Below are 22,743 nucleotides of genomic sequence, written 5' to 3' on the forward strand. Positions count from 1 at the left end.
GTCAAATTATGTTCAAACTTGGTCATGATGTACCTTTGATGAAATATGGACCGCTTGTAAAAGTGGGGCATATGGGATCAAAAATTAGGTCACTAGGTCAAATTTTAGAAAAATCTTTGAAACACATTAGAGGCAATATGTAAGGTCTTATATTCATGAAATTTGATCAGAATGTTTTCCTTGATAAACTCTTGGACATGTTTTAAACTGGGTCACATGTGATAAGAAATTAGGTCACTAGGTTAAATCTTTCAAAGATCTTGTCTGTCACTTTTTTATGGTGGAGATTGGTCTGATTAAGTTCAAACATGGTCAGAATGTTCTCTTAGGTTAAATTTCGACTGCGTTTTAAAAGTGGGTCATATGGGTCAAAACTAGGTCACTAGGTCATATCTTACAGAAATCTTGGTAAACCATAGAGGCAATACATCTGCTCTAATTTCCATGGAACTTAATCAGAATGCCTCGATGAAATCTTGGAATAGTTTGAAACTAGTAGGTCATGTGGGGTCAAAAATGAGGTCACTGAGTCAAATCTTAAAAAAAACATGTGGACACTCTAGAGGCTATATTTTTTGCATATATCTGGATCAATCTTCATAAAACTTGATCAGAATGTTTGCCTTGATGAAATTTTAGATTAGTTTGGAACTGGGTAACATGGAGTCATAAACTAGTTTTCCTGGTCAATTCTAAATGTTACATTATATACAATATTTTTTTTATTTCAAAGAGTTGCAATCAAACTCAAACTCATATATATATATATTTCATCAACAATTGATTTCCATTTCCTGACTTAGCCAAATCAGGAGCGTTAGTTTGATATATGAAACTAGAATGGAACATAATTATGTTCTACTGTCATTGTATAAAATAAGCTGTTTAGCTTAAAATAAAAGCAAAAAAATGTATGAGGTGTTTGACTTAGTAAACTTGCCTCTTCAGTCATTATGCTTGAGCCTAGTTTTCTTATTTAACTAAAAGCATACTCGTTGCTTGACAGTTTGACTTTTAATTGGTCTAAAAGCTTTGGAAAAATGTTCCCGGGAACTCTTCAGGGACCCAATCTTTCAAGCCACATTCAGCTGGTGTGCTGACAGTTTTGACAACTATCAGGACTTCAGGGATTTAAAGCATGTATTACGTTGGATCTTCTTATAACCTGCTATAAAAAAAGTATCCTGATAATTCAAAATGCAATATTTCCGCTAATGTAAATTTAAGGCTGGATTCGTTACTAACAATGTTTCAATGTGTTATTTAAAGGTATGAGTTTATCTGTTGTCAGGTTCTTGTTGAACACAGTGGGAACCCAATTTTCAAATTTTGTTGGTTGAGTATATATTTGCTATATTTCATGCACTGTTCAAGGGTTTACAGCAGCTAATGGCAGAGTGTAACCTCTCCTATATTTCAGGCATGTTTACAGGGTTTACAGCCCCTAATGGAAGAGTGTAACCTTTCCTATACTTCAGGCATGGTTCCTGGTTTTACAGAAGCTAATGGTGGAGTTACCTGTACCTTTCCTATATTTCTGGCATTGTTTCAGGGTTTACAGCAGATAATGGTAGAGTGTAACCTTTGTTATATTTTAATCATAGTTTCAGGGTTAACAGCAGCTAATGGCAGACTTTTGGTATTTTTCAGGTATTGTTTCAGGGTTAACGGCAGCTAATTGTTGAATATAACTTTTCCTATATATTTCAGGCATGGTTTCAGGGTTAATAGCAGAGTGGTACCTTTCCTATATCTCAGGCATGGCTCCAGGGTTAAGGCAGCCAGTGGTAGAGTGTAACCTTTCCTATATTTCATGCATAGTTTCAGGGTTAACAACAGCTGATGGTAGAGTGTAACCTTTTCTATATTTCAGGCATGGTTCCAGGGTTTACGGCAGTTAACACCAAATACCAAGGCCAACAACATTTGTCCAATGACCTCTCTTAAGAAACAGTAAGTCTGAATTTGAGCCTCTGCCACCCTCTAGGCAGGCTGTTTCATTATAGTATCTTATTATCCTCATAAAACTCTGTATTCATTAAAAAAAATTGGTATTAATGTCACAAAGAGCAACAAATTGATTGGCATGGCATTACTGCAACAGATGCATCCTGATTTTTCTGACCCAGTTTTAAGGGCCTGTCACTCCTAACTGTCTTGGCTCACCGGAGCACAAATTTGGTGATTTTCAGGAATCGGTACTAGTACAACAGTTTCACACTTTTGGAATTGTATAAAATCAGGACAATGTCAGAATATCTGGGAAAAACGTAGCATCAGCTGGCTTCGTTAATGTTGGTAAAGCACTGGTACCATCCCATTATGGATCTGCAGCTATCCAGTGGCCTCAATGGTAAACGTACTGGTACAAATGTGATACCATAGTCCTGCTGATGTACTAACAATGCACTACCATTTTAAGCAATGTGATACCGTACTGTTACCATACTATAGTACTGTTTATCTGTAAAACAATGGCAGCGCAACAGTAAATCTAGGCTATAGCTCCGGTCAATGCTAGCACACTGGTAAAACAATGGTGGTGCCTTTGTACAACATTGGTGACAGAAAAGTGGTTTTCGGTAGCACATCCCCTCTTATGCTAGTATTACATTGGTTTTGCTACAGGCAGTTGTGATTTATCAAGTGATTTCTCAACAGAGTGTGGCCGATTTTCTGGCTGTTGTTCATTGTGTGCCAGCGAGATACATTGCTAGTATGTGACAGACCCTTAACAGCCATTGACAAAAAAGAACACCTTCATACTTTATCCTATATTTCATCTAAAGATTGTTGATATCACTCTATTTATATACAATACTTGAATAGGTCCTTGGGGAAATGGAGAAAATTCCTCGCAGGGCACGATCCTGCTTAGAAAGAACATAAGTTGTACATTTAAGCCTGGTTGTTGGAAAGTAATGAACGCTTTTCTATAGATAATGATAACGCTGCTTTATCTAGATAATTTATCATTCTTGAAACACTCAGAAGTGTAGAACAATTGGTTCTCCTCAGAAAAAATGTAAGAAGAAGTGTTATAATTAACTTGATGGGAGCTTGATTCATAAAATAATTATGTGAAGACATTTGTTTATCATTCTTCCTCACTTTTGATAAGGTTATAAATCCTAGCGATGACATGTTTAATTTGCTGGTTAGAAATTGGGTAGCAATTATCGTTTAAGTGCTAAGAATGGCTAATGCTATTGTTTACACTAGCATAGGGAATTCTGATCATTTTCAGACATTAAAATCATAGCCTCACACAAATCAATTAATTTCTCATGAATCTCTGTAGTTGCATTATAGGTGAGACTGGGATCATTTTTGTAGACAGATTCTACAAATTGAGATAGGAATTGAAGGACATTTGTGCTGCAGCTTGACATATAGAAGTGTCTGAAGGTCTTTCGTGACTATGTTTCAATGTGTTTTCTTTGTTTTCATCTATAAACTAACTCACATATCTGAATGGTATCAAGAAGGCGGAGCTTAACCGTGGTATATTTCCTGTGCAAATGAACTGCACTATTCACTTATACCCCACAAGTTCAGTAACTCTTGTTGTAGGTGCAATAACTGTTGCTTGGTTCTATCATTTAAATCATAGAAAGATTATATTGTCACACATTGGCAATAATGTAGCGTTTACATTTAAAGAAGTATAGAATACTATGACATTGACACATACATTGTATGTATTGAATATTGTTACATTTACACATAGTTAAGATAAAGAATATGTTACATTTACTTAGAGGTATACATGTAGGGACAGAATTATGCTTCATAGGTTACAGGTATAGAATCATGTTACATTTACACATACATGTGGGTAAGGTACAGAAAAATGTAATATTAACACATTGGTAAGGAACAGACTAATGTAACATTCAAACACATTGGTAAGGTACAGATCACATAGATAATTTACGGAATACTGTTATATTAACATAAATATTTGGTTTGTTTAATGTACCATCAACTTTCATACCAGAGGGCATGGTTATATACATGTATAACTCAAGTTTTATGTGTAATACAGTTGAACCTCGTTATGTCGACTTTTTCGGGACCTAGTGAAAAAAGTCAAGGTAACGAAAAGTCAACTCATCCGAATTACAAAAAATATTACCAATCCCAACACGTTTGAGTTGGATTGTACGATGTTTACATCCACAATTGAATGGTCTTGTTAAATATTTTCGTGAAAACAGCAAACTTATTATTGAAAAATAAAGTGAAACAAAAGAAGGATTATTTGTGTCAAATTTATTTCTTTTGCGTTTATGGATCACACAAAACACATATAAAACCACAATTGCATACATTTGTACATTGTAAGATTTTATACCGGGTCCTTCTCTGAATTGGTCGACCAGAGCAGTGGAACTAACATTTGACATTTTGAAGTTATTCTTTCTGTTCCCATTCGGGATTGATATCTAATCAATAAAATGTTCATGTTTTATATAATATCCTTTCCGCTACCATAGCCGCCTAATGCAGACCCAAAATTCGGGTGTCCCTATTACCTCTATCATACACCGGCGAACTACCACAGCAGTGTAAACCGTACTCAAATTTTCGGCTTCTGATTACCGCTATCGTACAGCGTGGGAATACCGCTTATTTTTATAATCTTGTACATATTTTGCTAAAAGCAGAGACTTAAATCTCCCGATTAAAATGCGTTAGCAATTAGGTAAAATGTTTATCAATTTCGAAACAGTATAAATTTATAACACAATTAAAGAAATTAATTACAAACATTATATAGTACATAAAATTATATAACATAACACCCTTATAAATCAAGTTTGCATATCACGAATTAGTGACATATACATTATCCCTAATTAGGTAATGTTCTAGTGAAAATGTACATTTTTCATTTTACTTAAACCCTTTGATAGACACATTAATACAATAAAATGCATTTTATTGGTTTTATTATGTAACGGCAATTAAAATATTCACTTATTAATATATATGACATTTCGGCATAACTACGCTCTGGTTGACTTCGGAAAAATACAAAACTCTCATTAATACACTACGGATATGATGAATCTTGAACAAATGTAGGAATAACCGTAGACGTGTGTTGTAGTAATTTGATTGAAGACAATCATCAGTAGGCAAACGCACATGCAAAACAGCGCAATGGTAATCCTGTGATATGTAGGTTGTGGTATTTTTCATCTTCGGTATTGGCTACTTTTTAATGTTTATAAAACTACTATAGGCGAGTTTTGTAGATAGGAATTACTTCTTTGAACAATTTGTTAAGTACATAAAGGATAATATTATGCATTAATACACCCTGGTAGTTCTAGTACAAACAATTCAGGTATATGTATTTCAAAATTGCCGGAGACGTTTAATGTTATGATCAATCTTGGAATTATACCACGTGTGCATGCATAGATACACTATGGCAGTTTTAACTTTTGTAGTAACTCGATATTTATGTCTGTTGTTTTCCTCATAAATACACTACGGCTATTATTTGATATTTCTCAAACAGCAATTTTGTACTACAGTAGTAGAAAAAGGTTTTCCAAAATATTTCAAAAGTATAATGCTTAAAAAGATGTTTGTAAGGCAACGTTGCAAAATGTTTTTTATTATTTCAATCATATTATGCATGTGTGTGCTTGAATCGGAGTAAATTGAAAAAATCCACATAAACACTCTCTGGAATGCCATGTGTGGCTAAACCATGTATGTATAAATACACTATTTTAGCCGTGCTTAATTTTAATGCACACATCACATTATCACAGTTTTCCAGGCACGTGTCATTCTATGTAAAATTCAGTAATAAAACAAAAAGTGAAAATTATGATTTAAGAAGTGGTGTAACAATGTTTGTGTCTCTAGTTCATTGTTGTTTGGGTCCTTGACGTGTACACCTTAACAGGGCCTATTTTTTACTGTTCAACTAATGGGCTTGTCCCTGTAGTATTCATTATATTATACATATTTTTGTTTATTTTAGTATTTATACATGCATAGAGCGATTACAAAACAATATGTTTTTCATCAAATAAATCAGAAAGGAATTAAAATAACAATTCTCTATCATGATATTTTACACACATGTTCATTCATTTCCTATATAAATGTATACTTATAGGACTAAAATCCAAATACGGATTCACAATTCATTCATACATCAAGGTTATAAAATGTATAGATCAATTATATACATCATAGGAACTTGAGGAATACATAGGGATAAAATTAAACACGACGAAAATCAATAATGATAATACTTTTTCTCCAATCAACAAAGAACACATGTACATAATTATATAATAGAAAAACATAGACCAAAACATAAATCAAAGAATTTGGCTGTAACTATTATATTGCTAAAAATATCGCAAGATTTGTCACGGGAAACAACACCAGTATAATCACAGCATGCGATTAACGAAACGGCAACAGAGTCTAGTGGAGTTTCTGGTGCAATGCAATATCATCGGTCTGTAAAAAGAAATCACATATTGATGAATATTTGTTATAAAGACACGTTGTTAGCGACAATTGCACTGTATATGTGTAATTTCGAAAAATATGTCCTCATTTTAAGCATGAAATGTTTAATTCTATAAAAAAACATTAAAACAAACATTATTCGTCCATTCAGGAACAAAATGTTGACACCTGAACAACATTTTGTTATGATTATTTCATCAATACTATATTGAAAATTTATTTTAATACATGATTGATCTAAACGGCGCTTTCTTGTACTAGAATCTGAAATTCAAGATGTGCCATTAAACAGTAGAAATAATTTGATGTATGCATTTTCATGAACTTCAGAGGCCATTTATTGTTTCGATTTAAGGGTCATTTCAAACTGCAATTATATAAAAAAACATATATTATTGAAAATGTTTACGATACATGAGTTGTTGTTTTCCGTTCCTCTGTGTTTCTGGAGCCATAGTCTTGTTGGACTTGACATCCATTCGGCCTTTCCTAGAGGTAATGCCACAATACGAAATAAAACATTCCCTTAAATAAAATAACATTTCATTTGAGTTTTATTTTATAAACATTAGAAATATACTCATGCACATTGCCAAAGAGGTCAAGTTGATTGATTTTAAAAGATGTTGTTCATGTTTCATTTGGTGGTACATGCAACGATCAATAAGTTATTAAACCTGATTATGGTTACTATTTAACATTCTACAGCATGTTTGTAATATACTGTAAAAAAGTATTACCATTCTCTCAAACAGCTTATAGGTAGCCGGAGGGTTGAAGCTTTATACATGATGAATCACAAGCGAGATGTCCACGGCAAACCACACACATTACGTCCACAAATAAGCACTTTGTGTTGGTACACTGTAAATGTTCACTGTCTACAACACCCATCTTCTTTTTTAATTATAAAATAACTTTGATGCATGTTTTTCCCACTTTCCTTTTGTATTTACTTCTTCCGCCAAAACCTTGTTCTGTCGGCTATTTATTATAGGATTGAAACATGTCATCGGGTTGCACACATGTTTTGATTATTCCCATGCAGTGGACATAAGCTTCCGGTCCGCAATATTTCATGCCATGTGTTCCCCTCTGCTGAGCATCCTAACTTTGCCATCTCTTTTCGTGGACTGATTTTGCGATTGACCAATATGTCCTTCCGGTGTTTAATGCGTGACACGAAAGTATAGATTTTTTTCCAAACGCCAGAGGAACTGATGTTTTAAACTTGTCGGCAAATACAACATGATCATCTTGTGATGTTTTCTCTTCAGTTCTCTACAACTGTTTGAGTCAACCCTACTTCTATCTTTCGACTTAAGTACGCCTGGTAATTCCTGAGATACCCCATCACACACGGAGCACCAGCGATTCTTGAATGGTGACCGTGACCTTTGATCATTGTTTCATCGACAGATATGTATTGGTGCATGTTGTATTAAGTAATGCTCCTTTCCCATACAACATTCATAACAGGGGTCACTGTGATTCCAACCTTGATGCGACCTTGTGATATTTGTCCGGTTGGTTTATTGTCTATTGCAGTGGTTTTCATGGCAACTGTGACAGCTATTTTGTAATGGATGTTCTGTTGATATATTTGCAGTCACTATGGTTTCCATGATAACTTTAAAGCGATCACGTAATAGATGTCCGGTTGGATTTATAAGAAAGTTATAGCATATATGTCAACAGTTTTAAAAGGAAGCGTAACTAGCGTTAAATGACGTTCAAAGGCAACGTCGCCTTTGAAATGGGTTGTGTTATGTTGATTACGTATTATGTTTATACAGGAAATACCGCTGCGTAGTTTTGCATACTTCTAGATTCAAGAACGCTACCAGAGTGCACTTAAGTGACTGATTTAGTTTAATTCAAACATGAAATGTCTACCTTATCGAAGTTAACACACAGTCCGTAAAACAAATATCACAGTAATACCACTGCGCAGTTTTGCTCATTTCTTAAATTTAACAGTGATACCACAGCGTACTTCTGATACAAGAGGAAAAGCATAAGAATGCGGTTTTATTAAAGCAAATTTACAAATGCCAGAGGCGAATAATGTTGAATGACGATTTTTAAAGAAATACCGTTGCTTATTTTTGCATGGTTATTATATTTGAAAGAAATTCCGTAGTGTAGTAACTGTTTCTAAGACAAAGTACCATAGCGTATTAATGCTGTTTTTAAAATTCACAATCCTTCTTATTTTAATGAAAAACGTACCACAAATTTGTGGAAAATATGCATTTTGCGGCTGTGGAACTGGACGTACCTACTTTTTCGGTACGTTTCAGTCGTCTACAGTATTCCTACAGTAAAACAGTAGCGGTAACCAGCACCCTTGAAAAATTGGTCTGCATTAGGCGGCTACGGTAGCGCGTCGATGTACGGTAGCGGTATTCGAAAGGATATCAAAGAGCTTGAGCAATAAATTTCTCTTTAATTAAATACTTAAACAAACAACTTTAATTATTTGCACTTACAATTACATTTTTGTATCCCCCAATTATGACAGTTTGTTATATTGACACGCACAGTATTTTGCGACATGCCGCAAACCGTCATGAATAGTTTCACACCTACGTCTCGATGTACAGTTCGACATAAAGAACATAGGAAATGTGTGAAATTTGACCACTGGGACTGAAAAATGAGGTCGACATAGCGAAAAAGTCGAGATAAAAAAATCGACACAAACAGATTTATTTTATAAAGAATAAGAAGGAATAAATTCGGGAACGGAAAAAAAAGTCGACATAACCAGAAAGCGAGGTTCGACTGTAAATACATTATATATATATATATATGTGATATTTTTCAGCTGGATGAAGCTGTGTTTTATGGTAAATCCCAGTGGGAAAATACCTGTGCGAAGGTAAGATCTGTTAGTAGTTTTTTAATTCCTAAAAAATTTTTTTTTTTAACTTTGCCCCTCTGGACCCCTGGCCTAACTCTACCCCCTTAGACCCTGGGCCTTACTGCACCCTGGGCCTAACTCCACCCCCTAGACTCTAGGCATTTCTGCCCCCTGCACACCGGGCCTAACTCCACCCCCTAGACCCTGGGCCTTTCTGCCCCCATGCACACTGGGCCTAACTCCGCCCCCCTAGACCCTAGGCCTTTCTGCCCCCTGCACACTGGGCCTAACTCCGCCCCCCTAGACCCTAGGCCTTTATGCCCCCCTGCACACTGGGCCTAACTCCACCCCCTTGACCCTAGGCCTTTCTGCCCCCTGCACACTGGGCCTAACTCCACCCCCCTAGACCCTAGGCCTTTCTGCCCCCTGCACACTGGGCCTAACTCCAACCCCTAGACCCTTGGCCTTTCTGCCCCCATGCACACTGGGCCTAACTCCACCCCCTTGACCCTAGGCCTTTCTGCCTCCATGCACACTGGGCCTAACTCCACCCCCTAGACCCTGGCATTTCTGCCCCCTGCACACTGGGCCTAACTCCGCCCCCCTAGACCCTAGGCCTTTCTGCCTCCATGCACACTGGGCCTAACTCCACCCCCTAGACCCTGGCATTTCTGCCCCCTGCACACTGGGCCTAACTCCGTCCCCCCTAGACCCTAGGCCTTTTTGCCCCCTGCACACTGGGCCTAACTCCACCCCCTAGACCCTGGCATTTCTGCCCCCTGCACACTGGGCCTAACTCCGTCCCCCCTAGACCCTAGGCCTTTTTGCCCCCTGCACACTGGGCCTAACTCCACCCCCTAGACCCTGGCATTTCTGCCCCCTGCACACTGGGCCTAACTCCGTCCCCCCTAGACCCTAGGCCTTTTTGCCCCCTGCACACTGGGCCTAACTCCGCCCCCTAGACCCAAGGCCTTTATTCCCCCTGCACACTGGGCCTAACTCCACCCCCTAGACTCTAGGCATTTCTGCGCCCTGCATACTGGGCCTAACTCCGCCTCCCTAGACCCTAGGCCTTTCTGCCCCCTGCACACTGGGCCTAACTCTGTCCCCCTAGACCCTAGGCATTTCTGCCCCCTGCACACTGGGCCTAACTCCACCCCCTAGACTCTAGGCATTTCTGCCCCCTGCACACTGGGCCTAACTCCACCCCCTTGACCCTAGACCTTTCTCCTATACACACTGGGCCTAACTCTGCCCCCCCTAGACCCTAGGCCTTTATGCCCCCTGCACACTTGGCCTAACTCCGCCCCCTAGACCCGCGGCCTTTCTGCCCCCTGCACACTGGGCCTAACTCTGCCCCCCCTAGACCTTAGGCCTTTCTGCCCCCATGCACACTGGGCCTAACTCCACCCCCTTGACCCTAGACCTTTCTGCCCCCATGCACACTGGGCCTAACTCCACCCCCTAGACTCTAGGCATTTCTGCCCCCTGCACACTGGGCCTAACTCCACCCGCTTGACCCTAGGCCTTTCTGCCCCCATGTACACCGGGCCTAACTCCACCCCCTTGACCCTAGGCCTTTCTGCCCCCATGCACACTGGGCCTAACTCCACCCCCTAGACCCCAGGCCTTTCTGCCCCCTGCACACTGGGCCTAACTCCATCCCCTAGACCCCAGGCCTTTATTCCCCCTGCACACTGGGCCTAACTCCACCCCCTTGACCTTAGGCCTTTCTGCCCCCATGCACACTGGGCCTAACTCCGCCCCCTAGACCCAAGGCCTTTCTGCCCCCTGCACCCAGGGCCTAACTCCGCCACCTAGACCCCAGGCCTTTCTGCCCCCTGCACACTGGGCCTAACTCAGCCCCCTAGACCCCAGGCCTTTCTGCCCCCTGCACCCAGGGCCTAACTCTGCCCCCTTCACCATTGTCCTAAAATGGGTAACGTATTGTCATAGTTTAGTGTCTTAGTGTTAGCAGTTTAATTTTGGTCAATACTCCAAAACTGTTCAAGATATTGACATGAAATTTTAAACACATGATACCAGTGACAATGATGCTCTTTAATCAATTATGAAAAACAAAGAGACCTGTTTACATTCACATGAGGTGCCTGCTTCAGATATTGTAAAAGTTTGATTTGCCTGTTGTTTATAGAAAATGTTTATGTGTTGCCATTACCTTGGTGTCTGTTTTATGGTGATAATGGCTTGTACACATATCTGTTTAAGTTATTCAAATTCATATGAAAGTTGCTGCTCAAGGTGATATTGACATATGTGTGGCAAGTTCCATCACACTGGCAGCTATATCTGTTGAGATATGGCATTTGAGTACATAGTACAAATTATGGAAAGTTAAACTTATGTTTGAGGTTGGTTAAATTTCTCTGTGAAGAATGAAGAAAGTTTTCAAGCAATACCACACAGATAGGAATCATTTGAGGGAAAGTAAGCTATTGGCTGTGTGTTATTCTTGTAAGACTTCATAACTATTCGAAAAAGGCTTCAGTTATGATTCATGTATGAACCTCTATCACAGTTTCCAAAAACAAAATGTTCCAAATAAAACTGAAGACTTTGACTGGAACACCTTTTCAACTTACAGCTGCAAACAAATTCTATACATTATTGTATTCTTAAGTTTGGGTTGACATATTGTGACCAAACTTGGAAGTATGTAGGAAGAGTTTATGGAGGACTTTCATGATATTGCATTTGGGGCCCCTGGGGCCAAGGTCAATGTCACTTACTTAATATAGAAAACCAGTTGGAACTGAATGTCACAAAGAAGGCTGTTCAGTCAATCATGGAAAACCTGGTTTTGCATGTTGCCTTGCAGCATTATTGTTTGTCGTAGCCTTGGTGTATTTTTGGCGAATGTGAATTTTTTTTATATAGGCCGTCACTTGAAAACTGTCCAAGGTATTAATATGAGCATTGGTACCCTGTTTCATAATGACAATATGCACATGTGTAGCAAGAACCGTAAGACTGACTTAAATATTTGTTGAGTTAATCCCCGTGATGTATCAAGAAAAACAGACAAGCATTTGTTGTCATCACACCAGGGTGGTCTTGTGTATTTTCAACCTTATAGATATACTGTATGTATTAGAGTACTTACTAACTATGATTGGCTTTGTTTCTGTGTTTCAGTATAACCCGGACATTTGCATCGGGACGAACGGAAAAGATGATTATGCAATCACTAAAAGACTTAGGGCTTCCAGGCGGAAAGGTGAACCATTGCTACAGTAACATTGGATTAAAGATATCACTGGGTTTTTTCTGATGGATATCAAGTTGATATTAAGAGGAGTTTAAACATTTGTGATCATCACATTATATTTCCAAACTAAGAAATCCTGATTGATTTTTTCTCTGGTTTGAGCATAACTTTGCAAAAGATAACTATTTTATTCACTGTAGACATCATAACTTATTCCATTAGACATCATAAATTATTCCATTATGTGATATTTCAAAAGGCTGGCCAGATAAAAATGATTTTGTTATTTGTTTTTTTTGTCTCTGCAGAGTGAAGAAATAGAGATATCAGCATTCACATTCGAGAAATTCTACAACCTCTATCACAAAATCTGTCCCCGAACAGACATCGAAGATCTATTCAAAGAATGGTAAATTTATGTTGTAAAAAAAGGAAAAAAAGTGCCATATATGATTAGAAGTGAAAAGTAAGCCATAAATATCCCTGTTTACATGTCCCAGGATCTCTGTAGACATGTTAACAGACTTCCTGTTTAGGAGTCCCAAAACTCACTGGTTACTAGTCACGGAACTCCATGTTTTAAACTTGCAGGGCTTTCTGTTAACAAGTCCCATGTCTTCCTGTTTACAGGTCCTATGAATCCCTGTTAACAAGTCCCTTGAATCCCTCTTAACAAGTCCAATGACCCCCTTTTGATTAGTCCAAGGACTTCCAGGAACCATGTTTGCAATTGCCATGTATCCCTGTTTACAAGTCACATGAATCCCTGTCTAAAGCCCAATGAATCCCTGTTAACAAGTACCATGAATCCTCGTCTACAGGTCCCATGAATCCCTGTTAAGAAGTTTATGTCTATCTGTTTACAATGTTAAGTCTCTCTGTTTACAAGTCCTGTTTCTCCCTGTTTACAAGTTCCATGTCTTCCTGTTTTACAAGTCTCTTGAATCCCTGTTAACAATCCCATGAATCCCTGCTTACAAGTCCCATGTCTTTTTTGATTTACAAATCTTATGAATCCCTGTTTACAAGTCCAATGAATCCCTGTTAACAAGTCTAATGAATCTCTGTTTACAAGTCCAATGAATCCCTGTTAACAAGTCCCATGAATCCCTGTTAACAAGTCTTATGAATCCCTGTTTACAAGTCCCATGAATACCTGTTAACAAGTCTTATGAATCCCTGTTTCAAGTCCCATGAATCCCTGTTAACAAGTCCAATGAATCCCTGTTAACAAGTCCCATAAATCCCCATTGAAAAGTCCCATGAATCCCTGTTTACAAGTACCATAAATCCCTGTTTACAAGTCATATGTGTCTTTGTTAAAAAGTCCCATGAATCCCTGTTTACAAGTTCCATGAATCCATGTTAACAAACCTTATGAATTCCCATTAATAAGTCCCATGTCTCCTTGTTTACAAGTCTCATGTCTCCCTTGTTTACAAGTCCCATGTCACCTTGTTTAAAAGTTCCATGTCTCCCTGTGTACAAGTCCCATGTCTCCCTGTTTACAAGTCCCATTCTCCCCTGTTTACAAGCCCAATTTTTCCCTGTTTACAAGTCCCACATCTCCTTGTTTAAAAGTCCCAAGTCTCCTTGTTTACAGATCCCATGAATCCCTGTAAGCAAGTTCAGGTCCCTCTGATTACAAGTTCATGTCACTCTTTTAACAAGTTCATGTTCCTCTGTTTACAAGTCTCACAATTCCATTGTTAACAAGTCCCATGTCTCCCTATTTACATGTCCCATGAATCCCTGTTAACAAGTCCCAGGAATCCCTGTTTACAAGTCCCATGAGTCCCTGTTAACAAGTCCCATAAATCCCTGTTAACAGGTCCCATGAATCCCTGCTTACAAGTCCCATGTCTTCTTGGTTTTCAAGGCTTATGAATCCCTGTTTACAAGTCCCATGAATACCTGTTAACAAGTCCAATGAATCCCTGTTAACAAGTCCCATGAATCCCCATTAATAAGTCCCATGAATCCCTGTTTACAAGTCCCATGAATACCTGTTTACAAGTCCAATGAATCCCTGTTAACAAGTCCCATAAATCCCCATTAATAAGTCCCATGTGTCCTTGTTTGCAAGTCCCATGAATACCTGTTTACAAGTTCCATGAATCCCTGTTAACAAGTCCCATGAATCTCCATTAATAAGTCCCATGTGTCCTTGTTTACAGGTCCCATGAATCCCTGTTTCCAAGTCCCATGAATCCCTGTTAACAAGTCCCATGAATCCCCATTAATAAGTCCCATGTGTCCTTGTTTACAAGTCCCATGAATCCCCGTTTCCAAGTCCCATGAATCCCTGTTTACAAGTCCCATGAATCCCCATTAATAAGTCTCATGTCTCCTTGGGTTCAAGTTTCATGTCTCCTTGTTTACAAATCCCATGTCTCCTTGTTTAAAAGTCTCATGTCTCCCTGTTTACAAGTCCCATTTCTCCCTGTTTACAAGTCCCATGAATCCCCATTAAAAAGTCCCATGTGTCCTTGTTTACAAGTCCCATGAATCCCCGTTTCCAAGTCCCATGAATCCCTGTTTACAAGTCCCATGAATCCCCATTAATAAGTCTCATGTCTCCTTGGGTTCAAGTTTCATGTCTCCTTGTTTAAAAGTCTCATGTCTCCTTGTTTAAAAGTCTCATGTCTCCCTGTTTACAAGTCCCATTTCTCCCTGTTTACAAGTCCCATGTCTCCCTGTTTGTGTACAGGTCCCATGAATCCCTGTTAACAAGTTCATGTCCCTCTGTTTACAAGTTCATGTCTCTCTTTTAACAAGTTCATGTCTCTCTCTTTACAAGTCTCACAAATCCCTGTTAACTAGTCCTGTGTCTCCCTATTTTCATGTCCCATGAATCCCTTTTAACAAGTCTCATGAATCCCTGTTTGCAATTCCCATGAGTCACTGTTTAAAAGTCAATGACACCCAGTTTACTAGCCAGTGTTCTCTTAAAGCTGGCTGGCCCAACTGGCCTGTATAAATCACCAACTCTGAAGGGTTTAAGTTACATCTGTGACTGGTTTCATATGCATGCATATGCAAATACAATAATCAATCTAACAACCAAGAGAATATATAGTTTGCACTGTGTCAAAAAGTTTGGAAGATATACGCCTTTGAATTCAGGTTTCTGTAGAAAGTCAATCCCCCTGTGTATGCTCTAACAGTTTCATATTTAATTTCATTTCAATTGTCATTTGTTTTAAAAAAACAACATCTGTAGTCTTAAATAAGTGTAGAAAATTGCAACGAGAATTTCCGATCGTGAAGTTCTCATGTTTGTTGCAGACACTTAGCATGAGATTAGGTTCAATAATATGCATGGGATTACAAATATTGTCTGGGGAATGTTTCACAGATGATATAATGTCGGAAAACCATTAATGCATTTTTAACGTAGATGAAACTGGGAATTTAAGAGGAATGTGTGACAAGGGACTGGTATTGAATTGATATAAAAGTGAAGTTTTCCTTCTGTTGTTACTAAATTCAGAAAGTGGTTCTTTTTTTTATTCACATGTGTTTGCCTAGTCATGGTTTGGATTTTCAATAGATTTCAAAAGTTTTGCAAGACATTCTAGGATGTCTGTTTTTCGAAAAAAATATCATAACCTTGGTCTGTTGTAAGCATCATTGCTAAAACTCAACGTTGGCTATAACTTAAAAAAACAAGCTTATTAATATAAAACTCAGTAGACATAGTGCCAGAAACAATATGCACATGTATTGCAAAGCCCCTAACTCTAGAGTTAATAATTGTCAAGTTGTGCCCCTTGTTTGAAATCCTGTAACTCTGGTGTTAATAATTGTCAAGTTGTGCCCCTTGTTTGAAATCCTGTAACTCTGGTGTTAATAATTGTCAACTTGTGCCCCTTGTTTGAAATCCTGTAACTCTGGTGTTAATAATTGTCAAGTTGTGCCCCTTGTTTGAAATCCCTTAACTCTGGTTTTAATAATTGTCAAGTTGTGCCCCTTGTTTGAAATCCCGTAACTCTGGTGTTAATAATTGTCAAGTTGTGCCCCTTGTTTGAAATCCTGTAACTCTGGTGTTTATATTTGTCAAGTTGTGCCCCTTGTTTGAAATCCCATAACTCTGGTATTAATAATTGTCAAATTGTGCCCCTTGTTTAAAATCCTGTAAAAGTTGTGCCCCTTGCTTGTAAGCCCATAACTCTGATATTAATAATTGTCAAGTTGTGCCCCTTGTTTGAAAGCCAGTAACTCTGGTGTTAATAATTGTCAAGTTGTGCCCCTTGTTTGAAATCCTGTAACTCTGGTGTTAATAATTGTCAAGTTGTGCCCCTTGTTTGAAATCCTGTAACTCTGGTGTTAATAATTGTCAAGTTGTGCCCCTTGTTTGAAATCCTGTAACTCTGGTGTTAATAATTGTCAAGTTGTGCCCCTTGTTTGAAATCCTGTAACTCTGGTGTTTATAATGGTCAAGTTTTGCCCCTTGCTTGTAAGCCCGTAACTCTGGTATTAATAATTGTCAAGTTGTGCCCCTTGTTTGAAAGCCCTCTAATCTGGTATTAATAATTTTCAAGTTGTGGCCCTTGTTTAAAAGCTCATATTTCTGGTATTTATAATTGTCAAGTTGTGCCCCTTGATTAAAAGCCCTTTAATCTGGTATTAATAATTGTCATGTTGTGCCCCTTGTTTGAAATCCTGTAACTCTGGTGTTTATAATTGTCAAGTTGTGCCCCTTGCTTGTAAGCCCGTAACTCTGATATTAATAATTGTCAAGTTGTGCCCCTTGCTTGTAAGCCCTTAACTCTGATATTAATAATTGTCAAGTTGTGCCCCTTGTTTGAAATCTGGTATGAATAATTGTCAAGTTGTGCCCATTGTTTGAAAGCCCTTTAATCTGGTATTAATAATTTTCAAGTTGTGGCCCTTGTTAAAAAGCTCATATTTCTGTTATTTATAATTGTCAAGTTGTGCCCCTTGTTTGAAATCCCGTAACTCTGGTATTAATAATTGTCAAGTTGTGCCCCTTGTTTGAAATCCCGTAACTCTGGTATTAATAATTGTCAAGTTGTGCCCCTTGTTTGAAATCCCGTAACTCTGGTATTAATAATTATCAAGTTGTGCCCCTTGTTTGAAATCCCATAACTCTGGTATTAATAATTGTCAAGTTGTGCTCCTTGTTTGAAATCCCGTAACTCTGGTATTAATAATTGTCAAGTTGTGCCCCTTGTTTGAAATCCCGTAACTCTGGTATTAATAATTGTCAAGTTGTGCCCCTTGTTTGAAATCCTGTAACTCTGGTATTAATAATTGTCAAGTTGTGCCCCTTGTTTGAAATCCCGTAACTCTGGTATTAATAATTGTCAAGTTGTGCCCCTTGTTTGAAATCCCGTAACTCTGGTATTAATAATTGTCAAGTTGTGCCCCTTGTTTGAAATCCCGTTACTCTGGTATTAGTAATTGTCAAGTTGTGCCCCTTGTTTGAAATCCCGTAACTCTGGTATTAATAATTGTCAAGTTGTGGCCCTTGTTTGACTCGGGAGACAGAGCATTGACAATCACTTCACATTACTGTTATGCTTCAAACTTAAGACTGTGTTTAGGATGCTGCTTATCTGTTGCTTCAAAACTAACAAATTGGTAATAGTTATGCAACAACACTTCCATTCCAATAAAGATCTTGTGTTCCTTAATCGTAATTAAATATTCATGTGAAATTTGTTCTGTAAGAAGATTAATTGTCAATCACTCAGAAGTCAGCAGAACGCTGGGAATAAAAAGGGAAATCGTGAAGATCGTATCTTGAAGCAAATCTGCAAATGGCCATCCAATACTCTTGGTGATTTTCTCCACAGCTTTTGTGATGGCTGAGACTTTCTATTATGAAAGACTGATTTTTGCTGCAGATATTGAGATATACATTTCCTAGCTTCTTAATATAGTCCAAGTCAGGGAATTTTCAATCAATAGGTCTTAGTGTTACAATGAATAATAGCTGTCATGGCTTGTTATAGAAAGCTTGGAACTCTTGGAAAGGAGCTTTTTATGGGACAAAATAGCAATTAACCCCATAAAATTGTAAAAGCATTATTTGGTAGTATCTAGTTATTCAGCATTTATGATTTATTTCAAACTACACTGGAGAGACATTATTTTGGGCTGTGTTGTCAGCACATGTTATTTCTCAGCAACAAAGTGGTAGATATATAATTATGTCTCCCCCTCTCTGGGGGAGACATATTGTTTTTGCCCTGTCCGGTAGTCCGTCAGTCCGTCAGTCCGTCCGTACGTCACACTTCGTTTCCGATCGATAACTGGAAAACCGCATGACCTAGGATCACCAAACTTGGTAGGGAGGTTGGTCGTGAGGTGTAGAGGATCCCTATTGTTTTTGGGGTCACTAGGTCAAAGGTCAAGGTCGCGGCGACCCCCAATATAAAAAAACATTTCTGCTCAAAATCTTGAGAACGGTTTGACCTAGGTTCACCAAACTTGGTAGGGAGGTTGGTCATGAGGTGTAGAAGATCCCTATTGTTTTTGGGGTCACTAGGTCAAAGGTCAAGGTCGCGGCGACCCCCAATGTAAAAAACATTTCCGCTCAATATCTTGAGAATGGTTTGACCTAGGTTCACCAAACTTGGTAGGGAGGTTGATCATGAGGTTTAGAAAACTCCTATATTTTGGGGGGTCACAAGGTCAAAGGTCAACGTCGCTGTGACCTCTAATGTAAAAAAATATTTCCGTGCAATATCAGGAGAATGCTTTGATCTAGGTTCACCAAACTTTGAAGTGAGGTTGGTCATGATGTCTAGATGATCCCAATTGTTTTGGGGGTAACAAGGTCAATAGTCAAGGTCGTGGTGACCTTCCATGTAAAAATCATTTGCGTGTAATATCTTTATGTCTCCCCCATTCATGGGGAGACATATTGTTTTTGCCCTGTCCGTCAGTCAGTCCATCAGTCTGTCAGTCAGTCAGTCAGTACGTCACACTTCGTTTCCGCCCAATAACTATAGAACTCTTAGACCCAGGAACTTCATACTTGGTATGCTAGTTGGTCATGACTAGTAGATGACCCCTATTGAATTTGGGGTCACTAGGTCAAAGATCAGGGTCAACGTGACCTTGAGGTGAAGTAACGGTTTCCACTCAATAACTAAAGATCCTTTGGGTCCAGGAACTTCATACTTGGTATGTTAGTTGTTCATGACTATTAGATGACTCCTATTGATTTTGAGATCAAAAGGTCAAAGGTCAAGGTTACCTTCAGGTAAAAAATGTTATGTTAGCAGTGACCTTAAGCTTAAAAATGGTTTCTGCTCAATAACTAAAGAAAGCTTGTACCCAGGAACTTCATAGTTGTTCATGACTAGTAGATGACTCCTATTGATTTTGAGATCAGTAGGTCAATGGTCAAGGTCACCGTGACCTTGAGGTGAAGAAACTGTTTCCGCTCAATAACTAGAGAACGCTTGCAACCAGGAATTTCATACTTGGTATGCTAGTTGGTCATGACTAGAAGATGACCCATATTGATTTTGAGATCACTAGGTCAAAGGTCAAGGTTGCCATGACCTTGAAGTGAAGAAAAAGTTTCCGCTCAATAACTAAAGATCCTTTGGTTTCAGGAACTTCATACTTGGTAAGCTAGTTGTTCATGACTAGAAGATGACCCCTATTGATTTTCAGATCAAAAGGTCAAAGGTCAAGGTTACCTTCAGGTAAAAAATGATACGTTGGCGGTGACCTTAAGCTTAAAAATGGTTTCTGCTCAATAACTTAAGAACGCTTGTACCCAGGAACTTCATTCTTGGTACGCTAGTCGGTCATGACTAGTAGATGACCCCTATTGATTTTGAGATCAGTAGGTCAAAGGTCAAGGTTGCCATGACCTTGAGTTGAAGAAATGGTTACCGCTCAGTAACTAAAGAACACTTGCACCCAAGAACTTAATACTTGGTATGCAAGTTGGTTATGTAGATGATCCCTATTGATGTTGTGATCAGTAGGTAAAAGGTCATGGTCACGATGACTGTGAGCTGAAAAATGGTTTCCGATCAATAATTGAATAACGCTTGCGCCCAGGAACTTCATACAATGCAAACTTCGTTTACATTTTCCATGATTAATCAACAACACTTTCTTCTCTTCACTATTTAATATAATCGAATAAACCAAACTTCACTGTTGGTTTGTCTCCAGTCCAAAGTTACAAATTTCATGTCCATCATTTATTTTTTCTCAGCTACGACCACACAATAGGGGAGACAAGCGCTTTTTCAAAAAAGCAATCTCTAGTTTATATAGGAATTCCCTACATTGTCCATCCTATTGTCTCATCTATTGTCCATTTATTTCTTCTACACCCTTAGAGTATTGTGATTAATTTTTCTGGTGACAGTCTTCAACTCATCAAGGTGACCTGCAGAACCCAGGCCTCTATTCACTAAGGTTAAGGTCACAATCAGAGTTGCTTAAATTTCAATCTGGTCCCATCAAAATTTGCGTCCTAAACAGTTCAGGAGAAAATGTGATTGTAATTCTTGCAAAATTCAAATAATCCACAGCAGTTGACATGACTTTAAACCATCCTGATATAAATATTCATGACTGTTAACCGATGGAGAAATTTACTAGACAAATGATAACCCTGAATTAAAAAAATGCACATACACTGTTGTGTCATATTTATTGTTTGGGGTTTGCCCACTAAATCAGCATAAGCTCCTTATTCATATTGGCCAGTCTGATGTGCAAATCTGGCTGCACCAGATATCTCGGACAATTTATTTCTTATTCAGACAAATTACTTATGATTCCTTTTGTTTGAGAGATTGTTGAGGGAAACTGTGATGTTCAGCCTGTTTTTCAAAGAACAAGTTATAGTAGGGTATTGTTTTTTCTAATCTATTAAGTATGCAGTGTACACCAGCAGCAGCCTCAACTGTTTAGTGAAGCATAATTACCAACTGTCTTAACCATATGCTGATGTGTAAGTTCTACTGATTGTGCAACAATGTGTGTATGTTCTACTGATTGTGCAACGATGTGTGTATGTTCTACTGATTGTGCAAGGATGTGTGTACTTTCTACTGATTGTGCAACAATGTGTGTATGTTCTACTGATTGTGCAAGGATGTGTGTATGTTCTACTGATTGTGCAAGGATGTGTGTGTGTTCTACTGATTGTGCAACAATGTGTGTATGTTCTACTGATTGTGCAACGATGTGTGTATGTTCTACTGATTGTGCAAGGATGTGTGTACTTTCTACTGATTGTGCAAGGATGTGTGTATGTTCTACTGATTGTGCAAGGATGTGTGTATGTTCTACTGATTGTGCAAGGATGTGTGTATGTTCTACTGATTGTGCAAGGATGGGTGTGTGTTCTACTGATTGTGCAAGGATGTGTGTGTGTTCTACTGATTGTGCAAGGATGTGTGTATGTTCTACTCATTGTGCAAGGATGGGTGTGTGTTCTACTGATTGTGCAATGATGTGTGTGTGTTCTACTGATTGTGCAAGGATGTGTGTATGTTCTACTGATTGTGCAAGGATGGGTGTATGTTCTACTGATTGTGCAAGGATGTGTGTGTGTGTTGATTGTGCAAGGATGGGTGTATGTTCTACTGATTGTGCAAGGATGTGTGTATGTTCTACTGATTGTGCAAGGATGGGTGTATGTTCTACTGATTGTGCGAGGATGGGTGTATGTTCTACTGACTGTGCAAGGATGGGTGTATGTTCTACTGACTGTGCAAGGATGGGTGTATGTTCCACTGACTGTGCAAGGATGTGTGTATGTTATACTGATTGTGCAATGATGTGTGTATGTTCTACTGATTGTGCAAGGATGTGTGTATGTTCTACTGACTGTGCAAGGATGTGTGTATGTTCTACTGATTGTGCAAGGATGGGTGTATGTTCTACTGATTGCGCAAGGATGTGTGTATGTTCTACTGACTGTGCAACGATTTGTGTATGTTCTACTGACTGTCCAAGGATGTGTGCATGTTCTACTGATTGTGCAAGGATGTGTGTATGTTCTACTGATTGTGCAAGGATGTGTGTATGTTCTACTGATTGTGCAAGGATGTGTGTATGTTCTTCTGATTGTGCAAGGATGGGTGTATGTTCTACTGATTGTGCGAGGATGGGTGTATGTTCTACT

The 22,743-nt window shown here is 38.6% G+C and overlaps 1 protein-coding gene across 4 annotated transcripts in view; it reads left to right on the forward strand.

Moving 5' to 3' along the window:
- The window catches only part of LOC128207993 (1-phosphatidylinositol 4,5-bisphosphate phosphodiesterase beta-4-like), an 89,910-nt gene that overhangs the window by 22,507 nt on the left and 44,660 nt on the right, over nucleotides 1-22,743 (forward strand). For all 4 annotated transcript variants that reach the window (XM_052911236.1, XM_052911235.1, XM_052911238.1 and 1 more), the window contains exons 6-9: nucleotides 1,874-1,953; nucleotides 9,341-9,394; nucleotides 12,533-12,614; nucleotides 12,914-13,014. In XM_052911236.1, the coding sequence (XP_052767196.1) occupies nucleotides 1,874-1,953; nucleotides 9,341-9,394; nucleotides 12,533-12,614; nucleotides 12,914-13,014 (317 nt within the window). The remainder of the gene's footprint in view (nucleotides 1-1,873; nucleotides 1,954-9,340; nucleotides 9,395-12,532; nucleotides 12,615-12,913; nucleotides 13,015-22,743) is intronic.

The sequence above is a fragment of the Mya arenaria genome, chromosome 11 (genome assembly GCF_026914265.1).
Source record: "Mya arenaria isolate MELC-2E11 chromosome 11, ASM2691426v1".
In the NCBI taxonomy this organism is placed as follows: Eukaryota; Metazoa; Mollusca; class Bivalvia; order Myida; family Myidae; genus Mya; species Mya arenaria.